The sequence below is a fragment of the Cardiocondyla obscurior genome, linkage group LG06 (assembly GCF_019399895.1).
Source record: "Cardiocondyla obscurior isolate alpha-2009 linkage group LG06, Cobs3.1, whole genome shotgun sequence".
Lineage (NCBI taxonomy): Eukaryota > Metazoa > Arthropoda > Insecta > Hymenoptera > Formicidae > Cardiocondyla > Cardiocondyla obscurior.
In genome coordinates, this window is record NC_091869.1 from 2668411 (window position 1) to 2679192 (window position 10782).

Genomic DNA, 10782 nt, shown 5'->3' on the forward strand with positions numbered 1-10782 from the left:
CAGTAGAGTATGCGAATTCGAGCTGTTATCCGGAAACACGCCTGGCAAACCGGATTTATCGATTTAATACGCACAGCTGGACGAATCGCCTCATTCTTCTAAAGGAGAAATGACGTTTCTAAATTAACCTAGCCCCCGTTTCCTTTCGCGTTACTATGCAAGTGACTAAGTTCAAGATATCACACGGCCTTCTGTAATAATAAAATTAAATATCTCTACGTAAAAACGGGTGTTTACGTGCTTCTCGATCTACGCAACGTGATCTCTTGACGTGAAATAATACACGTGCGAAATGTACGTGATTAAAAGTTTATTAAAAGATCATTACGTTACTTAAATATGCGGGTACATTTTTATAAAGGCTTTATACGAAAATATTGATAACCTGGTGTTACCCTATCAAAGTTGGGGCACAAACCGAGATGTTCTATATGAAAACATCTGTCAATATTAACCGAACTGATAAGACTTTTCTTTTTCAATAAATTTCGAACGTGTAATTAAACTCAAAATCGTAAACCTGAAGATTCAATAATTTTATTTAATCAGAAAGCAAAAAAGAGCCTACTAAGAGAGAACTAACGTGTACATAGTCACATGATATTACCAAAATAAACCAAGGGCTACTATTCTTAGCAGCTTCAGAAGGAAGCAGAATACGCTTCTCACCGGAAAACAATCGTATAATAATTTCGATAGATCAGCTCGTGCGAAGGAGATCGTAAAATAGTGCAGAGATATGTCTTGGGAGAATTAAAAAAAAAATAACTGAAAATAATTTGCAGGTAAAAAAAATATATTAATACGAAAAGATCATATTAATAAAATTTTCCTCTAATTTATTTTCATTAAATCGTGAAGATTCAAGAAAACGATACGAGGCACTGGTGGATTAAGCAGTGTTGATCCTAACATGTAATCTTATCGTGTACTGGAAGTGAGCTCTTAATAAATAGTAGCGACGTCGTCTCTATAAACCCCACTTAAGCACTTGCTCGCCGACCGCTGCCGAGTGTAGAACAACGTTCAGAAGAAATGGCAAAGCAAATCCAAATTAAATATACTCAAGTAAGTCGATACTCGCACCGTTTTATAGAATGCGTAACTCATTGCTTTTCAGCGTATCACAGTTTTAGCATGTGTATAAATTTCGCATTATTTTTTTTTCTTTTAATTAAAATTAAATACAAAATATGATAAGTAACGAAATGATTTGTAACTTTTGTCTTGACTTCGCCGATATTTCAATTTTTCAAGGCTTTGTAAAGCTTGTAAAGCGACGTAAGTTTTTCTTTTTTTCTTTCTGACTTATTAATGTCAAATATCTTTTGCAGCTTTTCATCGACAATGAGTTTGTGGACGCTGTTAGCGGTCGCAAATTTTCTACAATAAATCCTGCTGATGGGAAAGTTATCGCTGAAATCTCCGAAGGAGATAAGGTAAAACCGAATAAGAGAGTGTCGTCGTTTAATTATACGAGCGTAAGAATTTAGTCGCGCAGAACTTCAAAGTAATTCTTTCATTCTGTAATATACATGACTTGTCTTTATTTATCTGCAACATGTGTATCGAAAACTTATCTTATCGTATTATTTATATCTTTTTAATTATTGTATATTTTTATATTTACAAGTATCGTAATTTAAAACATTTTTTTTCAGGCTGACGTAGATAAAGCAGTGGAAGCTGCTAAAAAAGCTTTTAGTAGAAACTCGAAATGGCGCACTATGAATCCTTATTTCCGCGGACAGCTTATGCACAAGGTACGTACGATTTTGTATTAAACGTTTAATGTTTCATCCGAACGTTACTATCACGGCGGCGTATTAAATGTAAATTAATAAAATAGCTGGCGGACCTTGTTACACGCGACTTGGAATATATCGCCACTCTCGAAACCCTTGATAACGGAAAACCGTATACAAGTGCTGTTGAAGACGTTCAAGCGGGCGTTGCTACTCTTCGTTATTATGCCGGCTGGTGTGATAAAATACTTGGAACCACCATTCCAACAGGTATTCATATTTATCACAAAGCGACTGTGAATTATAATAGGTGGTTCTCCACATCTTTCTTTACAGCATTAAATTATAAACTAAATGACAGTAATATTAATTTATTATTTGACTAGGCGACACTAGCGTTACATTAACGCGTAAAGAGCCAGTCGGCGTTGTAGGACAGATTATCCCTTGGAATTATCCATTCCTGATGTTGATTTGGAAATGGGGACCCGCATTGGCTACCGGATGCACTTTGATCTTGAAGCCAGCGGAGCAAACTCCCTTGAGTGCCCTTTACACAGCCGCTCTGGCGAAAGAAGCAGGATTTCCAGCTGGTGTTATAAATGTCATTCCAGGTTACGGTCCGACTGCTGGCGCAGCTATTGCTGAACATCCAGAAATTCGTAAAGTCGCTTTTACCGGATCTACTGAGGCATCTATTTTCTATTTTCTATTTTCTATTTTACGTAACATAATAGTATTAATAAAAATGTATTAATATGAATAACTTTTTTTTTCTAGGTCGGCCACTCCATAATGATAGCCGCTGGTAAAAGTAATCTGAAGCGCGTCAGCCTTGAATTAGGCGGCAAGAGCCCACTCGTTGTTTTCGATGACGTTGACGGTACTTTATCAATATGAGATATTTGCTTTCATGGATAACGATATTTACGTCACTTTTTGTATTTTTATAGTGAAAGAAGCCGCAGAAATCGCGTACAATGCGATATTTGTGAATCACGGGCAAAACTGTTGCGCGGGATCGCGAACATTCGTGCATTCCAAGATATATGACGAATTCGTGAAGCAAGCTAAGCAGCTGGCGCTCAATAGGAAAGTGGGGGATCCATTCGATTCCAATACGGAACAGGGTCCTCAGATCGATCAAGAGATGCTTGATAAGGTTATCGGTTTAATCAATTCCGGTAAGCAACAAGGCGCCGTTGTAGAAGCTGGCGGAAGTCGCAAGGGAAGTGTCGGTTACTTCGTACAGCCGACAGTCTTCTCGAATGTAACTGACGACATGAGAATTGCCAAAGAAGAAATTTTTGGACCGGTTCAGTCGATCTTGAAGTTCAATACTATGGACGAAGTGATCGAACGTGCCAATCGCACCAACTATGGCCTTGCTTCCGGTGTAATTACCAGAGACATTAATAAAGCCTTAGAATTTGCGAAAGCTGTAGAAGCGGGTAGCGTTTGGTGAGTATATATTAAGAATATATCAAATACGTTGATGCATAAACAAAAGTATTCATCAAAATTTTACGTGAACAAATGTTACATAAAAATAATTTTCAGGGTGAACTGTTACGATGCTATTACACCTCAAACACCATTTGGTGGCTTCAAACAATCTGGCATAGGGCGTGAATTGTAAGTAATAATTCAATTCGTGGTTCGTTTAAATAATCTGTCACTAACTCTAATATGTTTTTTTTCTTTTAGGGGAGAAGAAGGCTTGAAAGAATACCTCGAAACTAAAACAGTTTCTATTAATGTCGCGAAAGGAAACTAATGCGTGAGCTACAAACGCGGATATATGTATAACCGCTTGACTTTCATTACACTTTTGTTACAATGCCTTAAGCAAAACTTTTTTTTAAACAGAAATATGAGATTGTTGCTTGTTTTATTTTGTTCCCTTTACTTTTCATGAAGTTCAGAAAAATTTAAATATTTACGACACGTGCATACGTAAAAAAAAATTAAAAACGTACGTATATATATAATATAAAATTGTACAGATAAAAAACGAAGTTGTATGCGAACTCGTAAACATAACATTTTTATTCTATACGAGTATTAAAACTTTACACATTTTTACCTTGGCATAATAATAAATATATATTTTTTACCTTCATGTAACATTTGCGAAATATTCTACGATTTACGTGTGGCAGGCTCAGGATAATCATCTGGAGGTATACCCAATTCCTCATCTGTCCATTTTGATGGTTCTGGATATGGAAATTCTCCCTGGGCATAGACAAAAACTTGTTACATAAAAAATCACTGATATTAAATGAACGAAAATTAAATATTTGGAACGTGATACTTACAATTATGTGACCGTAGTCGTGCCATAAATGCCACAGTACCCACCACCACATAAGTCCTCCGAAAAATTCCGCTGCATACACCCAACCCTTTTCTACTGGCGGAAAGTCGCGATAAGAATGGTTACTGAAAGAAAATAACGAAACATATAATATCGCATATATCCTTTTCGTACTCCTACAAAATGCTTTTGTGCAACGAAATACTCGTACTTATATTGAATAATAAAAGTGAAACATAACCTATAACCCAAAATTACATAATAATTATATTTACTCATGAGACAGCCTAATGATGCGTGTATTTGTCGCCGAGACTTTATACTTGTTACTTCTGCAGCTGAGTTTTAATAAGTTCAATCCTCGTGAAATTAACATAATTACATTTACTGTTTCACTGTCGAAGCAATGCTTGAGGAAAGATGTTTTTTTTCTTATGAGACTGATATTGGCAAAACGGAATAGAATAGAGTAGTAGACATCTGTGCCGTCAGCGGCGGTAGTGAACGGCCCGCGCAGTGTTCGATAGCTCGATAAGCTCGAGAAATCGACGACAAATGTCGCGGTCAACTGCGAGCATTAAAATTACATCGTGTAATCTTCTCGTGTTTAGAATTTATTAAAATCATGTTTGTGCTTGAATTACAGCTTTGACGAACAATAAATATGAAAAGATAGCGAGAGGAGAGTCAGGAGTACTCGTGTAAATCAAAGGAATCGCGACATTATGTTTAGACGTGACATAATATCGTAACAGTGCAAGAAACTCGATAGATTTATCACGTGAATTCCATGCAATCGTAGTAGCATTTTGTGGAATTTCTATACGTTGCATTTTCTCGCTGCGTTCGGATATATACGATTAATACTAAAAAGCTATTTTACGCCACGTTTACTGACAGTGATCGTTGATAATCTACACGCGAATTGAAATATGTTTACGTGTTGTAAATAACAAAATTAATACGCTCAGTAGTAGCAATCACAATTAGAGCGGCAGTCGTTACATTTATAAAATAAGTAGATAAAATATAGTAATAATTATGATTACAAATTAAAATAATAAACATTTTTGTATGTTATTTATTTTATATATGTTTGTGTTTGACGCAAGAAATCATTTAAAACAAACTGACGAATTTCACGAACATCTGATGTTAAATTAATTTCTGGTAGTGAAAGAGGTACGTTAAAAAAAAAATTAAATTAATATTTGCATACTATAAAGTATAAATCATCGCAACAAAAGAACAAACGTACACTTATATCCATGCCTTTTAAAATATACAATAAGTTCCGGAAGAGTTATATTTTTACGTCAATAAATTACGTTTCCAAGACAACGGTTTCTTAAACGGCAAAAGAAAGCTGCCGGCGTGCGTTCCATTTTGTCCTTCTTTTACGAGATTAATTTACGACGGCTTAACATTCGATGGAAGTCGTAGAAGTATATCAGCCGCGGAATGTTCGCCATTATTCGCGCTACGACTGAAACTCGGAGGGAAAAAGGGGCGCATTCGTGTCTTGGGGGAGCGTCGCGACGCCCTGCTATTGGCTAGGCAAACGCTTTTACAAGCTGCACCAAGGCATTTTGATCCCTCGGTAGCAACCCTCCCGAGACTTATTTCGCATTGGTGCTTTAGCTATAACGCGCCCCCGGTCGTATCTAATAATATGTTTTATAGAGGCTGCCGTCCAGTATCTTTCCCCGACGAACGAGCTCTTAACGTGGATGCGAAACACACCCGTGTAACTTGGAACAAAATTGTCTTGGCAAAAATATATAAGATAAATTGGTTATTTAAATTATATTAGATTAAAATATTAATATCTTCTCTTATAAATAAAATATAAAGCGTTATTATGTATAATGCTTTCGTTAAAGTCTTATAAATGTCTAAAATATAATCTGTATATGAATAGGTATATTTTACATGTTTATTTGTGTTATTAATATTTTTAAAGTTATTAATATTTTTAACATGTTGCGTATAGTTAATAATACATTTTATTAATATTTTTCTCCGAAAAATCGGCTTTATTTAGAGCGTTAAAAACTGAGTCGTTATAAAGGATATTACTAATTTAGAATCGTGACGCTTTATATATTAAGTAAAAAATTATTTACATTAATAATATTGTATATTATTGGTTCATGATTATTGTGAGACATTTAAAATGTAGTTAAAATATAATTTATATTATTATATTTTCATATTAGACGTAGATTATTCACAAAAATATAAAGAATATTTATATTGCAGTTGAATTTTAACTACATTTATTAAATTCTATTTAATTTAAATTAATTAAATTAAAATTTATCGTTACATTAATGCGCCCCACACGAGTTACTGTTGTTAAATATTTTAAAAAGTAATACATAAGAGTTACGTACTCTAATAATTTAATTAAAACGAGTGCAACTTTTTAAAATTAACACGTAGGCAATTTCAAAAGGCTTCCGCGCGCAAAACGGTTCAAAAAATTATATTTTTATAACTGCAATATTCTTTTATATGAATTTAATCAACTTGATACACGTATTTAATTTATACCATGTTAAAAAGAAATCCAGATAGGCGTGATATGAATTTGTGCCGTCGCGTCGAGATATATTCTCGCGGCGATTGCGGTGATTGTTTTCACACGCTGTTTGCACGTGGTCCAAAGTAAAAATGCATATGCATATTGCTAAGACGTGTCGGCGCATGGCCCGATTGTTAATTTATAAATTCGGCATCGTCATTTTGGCCAGCGGGTAGCGTTTATGTCGCGGTAACTTTTAGGTTTGAGGGACCAAGACGGGGAAAAAGGCAGGGCTTATTGACGGTCGGCGTTTACGATGCCGTTCGGCGGTTTTCCGCATACATTCCCTAACAGATTAAGAAAAAGAGAGCAAGCTAAGCTGCACCCCTTTACGATCCCGTAAACTGCATTGGATTGCAAATTCTCGAGCACATAATAACGATTCTCGTCGGCAAAGAAACGCGGCCTGTAGATTAGATGGCTCGTTCGATGGGCGATACGGGAAATATGTCGGCTCGTATCCCATTACTCGGGCGCGCCACCCCTCTACGGCTGACGTGGCGCATCCGCTATTTCGTTCGTCCCTTCATGCCGCGGTACCGGCCGTTCTGGAGAGGAGATCTTGCAAGGGAGAGCGTTTCCATGGATACCTGGTCGGCCATCATGCCTCATGGGCGTGAGGAGTACGATGGACCGGAGGAAAATCCGATAAATTATATGCGACTTCGTGGGAACGTGTGGTATCGCGCTCCAAAATGGTGACTCGCCTCCAATCGCAATTCTTTTAAACCGCTATAACTTTAATCCCAACAATTTAAATATTTGCATTGACTCACGACTTTTTTTTTTACTTTAGTCTATTGTTAAACCAATTTTATTCGATAACCTTAGTATATAATTTTCATGATAGATATAACAAAATCTTTTGCAGAGATATTTTCTTTAAATGTGATTAAAAAATTGGAAAATAGTTTTGCTGAAAGGTGCGGGTACAATACACTTTTATACCGTCAATATATCTATAAAAGAAGTTCTCTTTTTATCGTCAGTAGTCGCCGATGTCACGTAACCACCTGCATGACAAAATAACCGAGATTAAAGGTAGAGAGGAATAATTGTAGCGAAAAAAAAAAGAAAAAAAAAAAGCTAAAAAAGCAGTAAAATTGTACGAATGCGACTTCAGTCAGACGTCCGAGAGTCGCATTCTCTTCACGCGTATTTGGCATTATTGTGCGACTAGCGTTCCGCGATGTGGTGTTTCTTCAACAGAAGATTTAGCTGAATGGGTCGCTAAAGGCATACTTTTATTGCGCCTGTAAATATTACAACCACCATTTGCTTCTCCTTCTGCAACTAAAGATCTTTCATAATCGAAAAGGCAAGGCATATCTCCCAAAAGGTACCATCAAACCATTGTGCTTGAAGGTTTTGGCGTCCTATAAATCTCACATGCTTATAGTTAATAATTGCACAACGAAAAAGTTAAAAATAAAACTGGAACAGATATTTGCATGAATATTTTAATATATTTCTGCAATTAAAAATAATTTCGGCGTACATATTAACGTTTTATATTACTTCTTTTGGAAATAGCTCGTGATCTACGCACGAAGCGTTAAAAATAAAACACATATAGTAGAAATGAAATATTTGTAACCATGTATGAAGTATTATTAGCGATAGTAGCTGCTTTAACAGTCAGTGGTTTGACCACGTTCCATTTTGACAAAGGTGCTGCGCATGGTTTCTTTTACTTGTCTATAAAAATACGCTATTTGCTCTGTTTCCTTGGTAACAATCGTGTAACGTGCCTCATCCTCCGCAATGAAGTCCTTCAATATGTCTCGCGTAAAAGTAGCAAGAAAGTCGTTATTCGCAGGTACTTTTAATAAGGTAGCAGCTGCTAGATCGCCAATTCGTTTTCCCAATTTATATAACAGAACGACGGAAATATATATTTTTAAAATAATTTTTTATATTTGTAATGAAGAAAGTTCGGTATTTATAAATTTATTAATCTTTCTTGTTTAACTGGTTTTATGTTATATATATTCTAGTTTTAAAAATATTATTAAATTACTTTTGCGTGCAAATAAATTTAATTAACGCCGCGCGCGTTATTTGCTCTTGCTTCTTCTACGTTACAGTAAAATGTTTTACATTTAATAATTTGCAGCAATGAGCTACGAATGTACATATAGTATATCTATTTTATATTCCACTTTAATTTTCGCCATCGCGCGCCGTATTCATCATGTCGAGCACACATTACATACGCAGGTAGCGAGCTCCATACATACGTCGCCAATAAGCACTTTGCATATTAAATTCAAGCAAATAGTATATTACACGTTGAATAATAATAGTAATTAAAATCGACAAAATAATAAAAATCGCAGATAATCGCACGAAGTGGTAAGGGAAATAACGCATTACGAAATTAATTGACAAGTATCAAAACGTATCTGGCAATTAAAAATACTCGATATAATATTTGACATGATATTCGGCATAATATAAGGCGATTCGGCTTATAAAATTTTTTTAAACGCGTTGAATTGCGTAGCTGTAAAGAAGAGAGAGAAAGAGAGAGACGGGTAGGCGGTAGGGAAAGGGGGGAATACGGTGTACGTGCCGCGCGCGAGCTAGATTCCCCACTACCCCCACTCTCGCTCTCTCTCTCTCTCTCTCTGTACTTCTCTAGCGGTTGAGTGAGACGCACGTACGCAGGAGCCGCGCTGCCCGTATCGTAAGAGATACGCATTTTCCTGCAACGGAAACCACCCTGGCACGAGAATTACCTTCTCCCGTCCATTCTCTACGTGCGGAGTACTGTAACCACTTCTCCTTTCCCCGAAGTAAGTCATGTTCTTACATACGCTTTAATTTCTCCGTGGCGATCACTTAACCTACGAATAAATTGATCCGGGGTCACTTCGATCGAGCTCCGCGTACGCTGATCGAGGGCTAAGTTCTCACCGTTGCAAACAGCGTTTTCGCCGGGCGTGAAATATTCGCACGCGGTTGGAAGTGCGTTGTCATATCGAACATTAGTCGTCGGCCAGTCAAAGGTCAGCCGTGGCGGTACTTGAGTGATGAGGACCGCGATGTATCCACGCGTTAATCGTCGTACGTCGAACATTGTGTTTCGTGTGATATTCACCGTGAGTTCCTTGGCGAGACAAGAAACGGGCTGCGGCGCGGCCGAGCACGAGGTACGTGACCTTCATGATTTTTACGTGATCGCAGGCTGTCGGTGCGTCGATCGCGCAGTTAGTCGAGTCGGTACGTACCAAAACATCCCTTCGAACAACAAGAGACGTAAATCACGACGTGGACTGTATATGCGTACTTGCGTAATAATCGCGTTATAACCTTGGGCCGCGATGATCGCCGGTGTCAAGTGCGAAGCCAGCCGCGGCAAGGCGTGTCGAAAAATAATCGACACAGTACGTACGATGAACGTTAGTCACTTGATTCACGTCGGGAAGTAATTCGTTTCGCAGATGCGATCTCGTCACGGTGAGCGAGCTCAATATTATCGGAATGTTAAAATTATCATTCTAACCAAATGTAACTCTTTGTTTCAGATGGAGATCCGGAGGAGAATCCAACGTGTCGTCGTAGCTGATATTGCATCAACGAGCTGCAATCAAAACGTAAGTTTTATTTTTTTTGGAAGTATTTTACAGACTCGTGCAATTTTAATTAATTATCCGAGTTTTTTGCAGATGACCGGAGCGAGGACGAAGGCCAGACAACTTGAGAGGAAGCCCAACAATCTGAGAGGAGGAAGAGGCCTCGAAGAAGCACCGTGCATTAACGGAGCAACCCCAGAGTACGCATCATTTTTTCTTAACACAAAACTACTCGAGTGGAAATTGACCTCACGCAACGCTCGACTGCCGAATTCGCCGAGCCAGCCGACCGCCACGGTAGTGTGAGTATGTGCGTGTGTTTACATCGGCCGGCAGTCCTCGCACTCCAAATTCGCAAGGTGGAGGACGTGCGGGCGGCAAGCGGCGAGAACTAGTTTGCTCGACGAATTCGGTAGTCGAGCGAGCTTTGCGTAAGATCAGCTGACAACACTAAACAAGTGCGCTGCGAAAAACGTTTAGATATTTAGATACAAGTCCGCGCTGGACAATGACTAGACGACCGACACTAGACAGATTTTTTTTATAGTTGTA

General features: G+C 37.7%; 2 protein-coding genes and 1 long non-coding RNA gene across 5 annotated transcripts; 2 read left to right on the top strand and 1 right to left on the bottom strand.

Annotated features, from left to right (window-relative positions):
- The first annotated feature begins 947 nt into the window (after positions 1-947).
- LOC139103531 (aldehyde dehydrogenase 1A1) lies at positions 948-3617 on the top strand. The gene is made up of 9 exons (XM_070658307.1): positions 948-1068; positions 1335-1439; positions 1662-1763; positions 1850-2015; positions 2132-2436; positions 2526-2628; positions 2699-3206; positions 3306-3380; positions 3453-3617. The coding sequence occupies exons 1-9, from the start codon at positions 1036-1038 to the stop codon at positions 3520-3522; spliced, it is 1467 nt and encodes a 488-aa protein (XP_070514408.1). The 5' UTR covers positions 948-1035; the 3' UTR covers positions 3523-3617.
- Ndufb2 (NADH dehydrogenase (ubiquinone) 1 beta subcomplex, 2, 8kDa) lies at positions 2101-4547 on the bottom strand. 2 transcript variants are annotated; one of them, XM_070658311.1, is made up of 4 exons: positions 4341-4547; positions 4067-4190; positions 3863-3983; positions 2101-2389 (listed from the first exon to the last, which is right to left on the bottom strand). In XM_070658311.1, the coding sequence occupies exons 1-3, from the start codon at positions 4439-4441 to the stop codon at positions 3888-3890; spliced, it is 321 nt and encodes a 106-aa protein (XP_070514412.1). In that variant the 5' UTR covers positions 4442-4547; the 3' UTR covers positions 2101-2389; positions 3863-3887. The 2 variants fall into 2 exon arrangements, with proteins under 2 accessions (XP_070514412.1, XP_070514411.1); XM_070658310.1 differs by having other exon boundaries at positions 2101-3983.
- Positions 4548-9290: 4743 nt separating this feature from the next.
- Positions 9291-10524, top strand: LOC139103488 (uncharacterized). Of its 2 annotated transcripts, none has more exons than XR_011545908.1 (3): positions 9291-9450; positions 10183-10251; positions 10324-10524. It is a non-coding gene; the product is annotated as an uncharacterized lncRNA (long non-coding RNA). The 2 variants fall into 2 exon arrangements; XR_011545909.1 differs by lacking the exon at positions 9291-9450 and adding an exon at positions 9905-10114.
- The last annotated feature ends 258 nt before the right edge of the window (positions 10525-10782 follow it).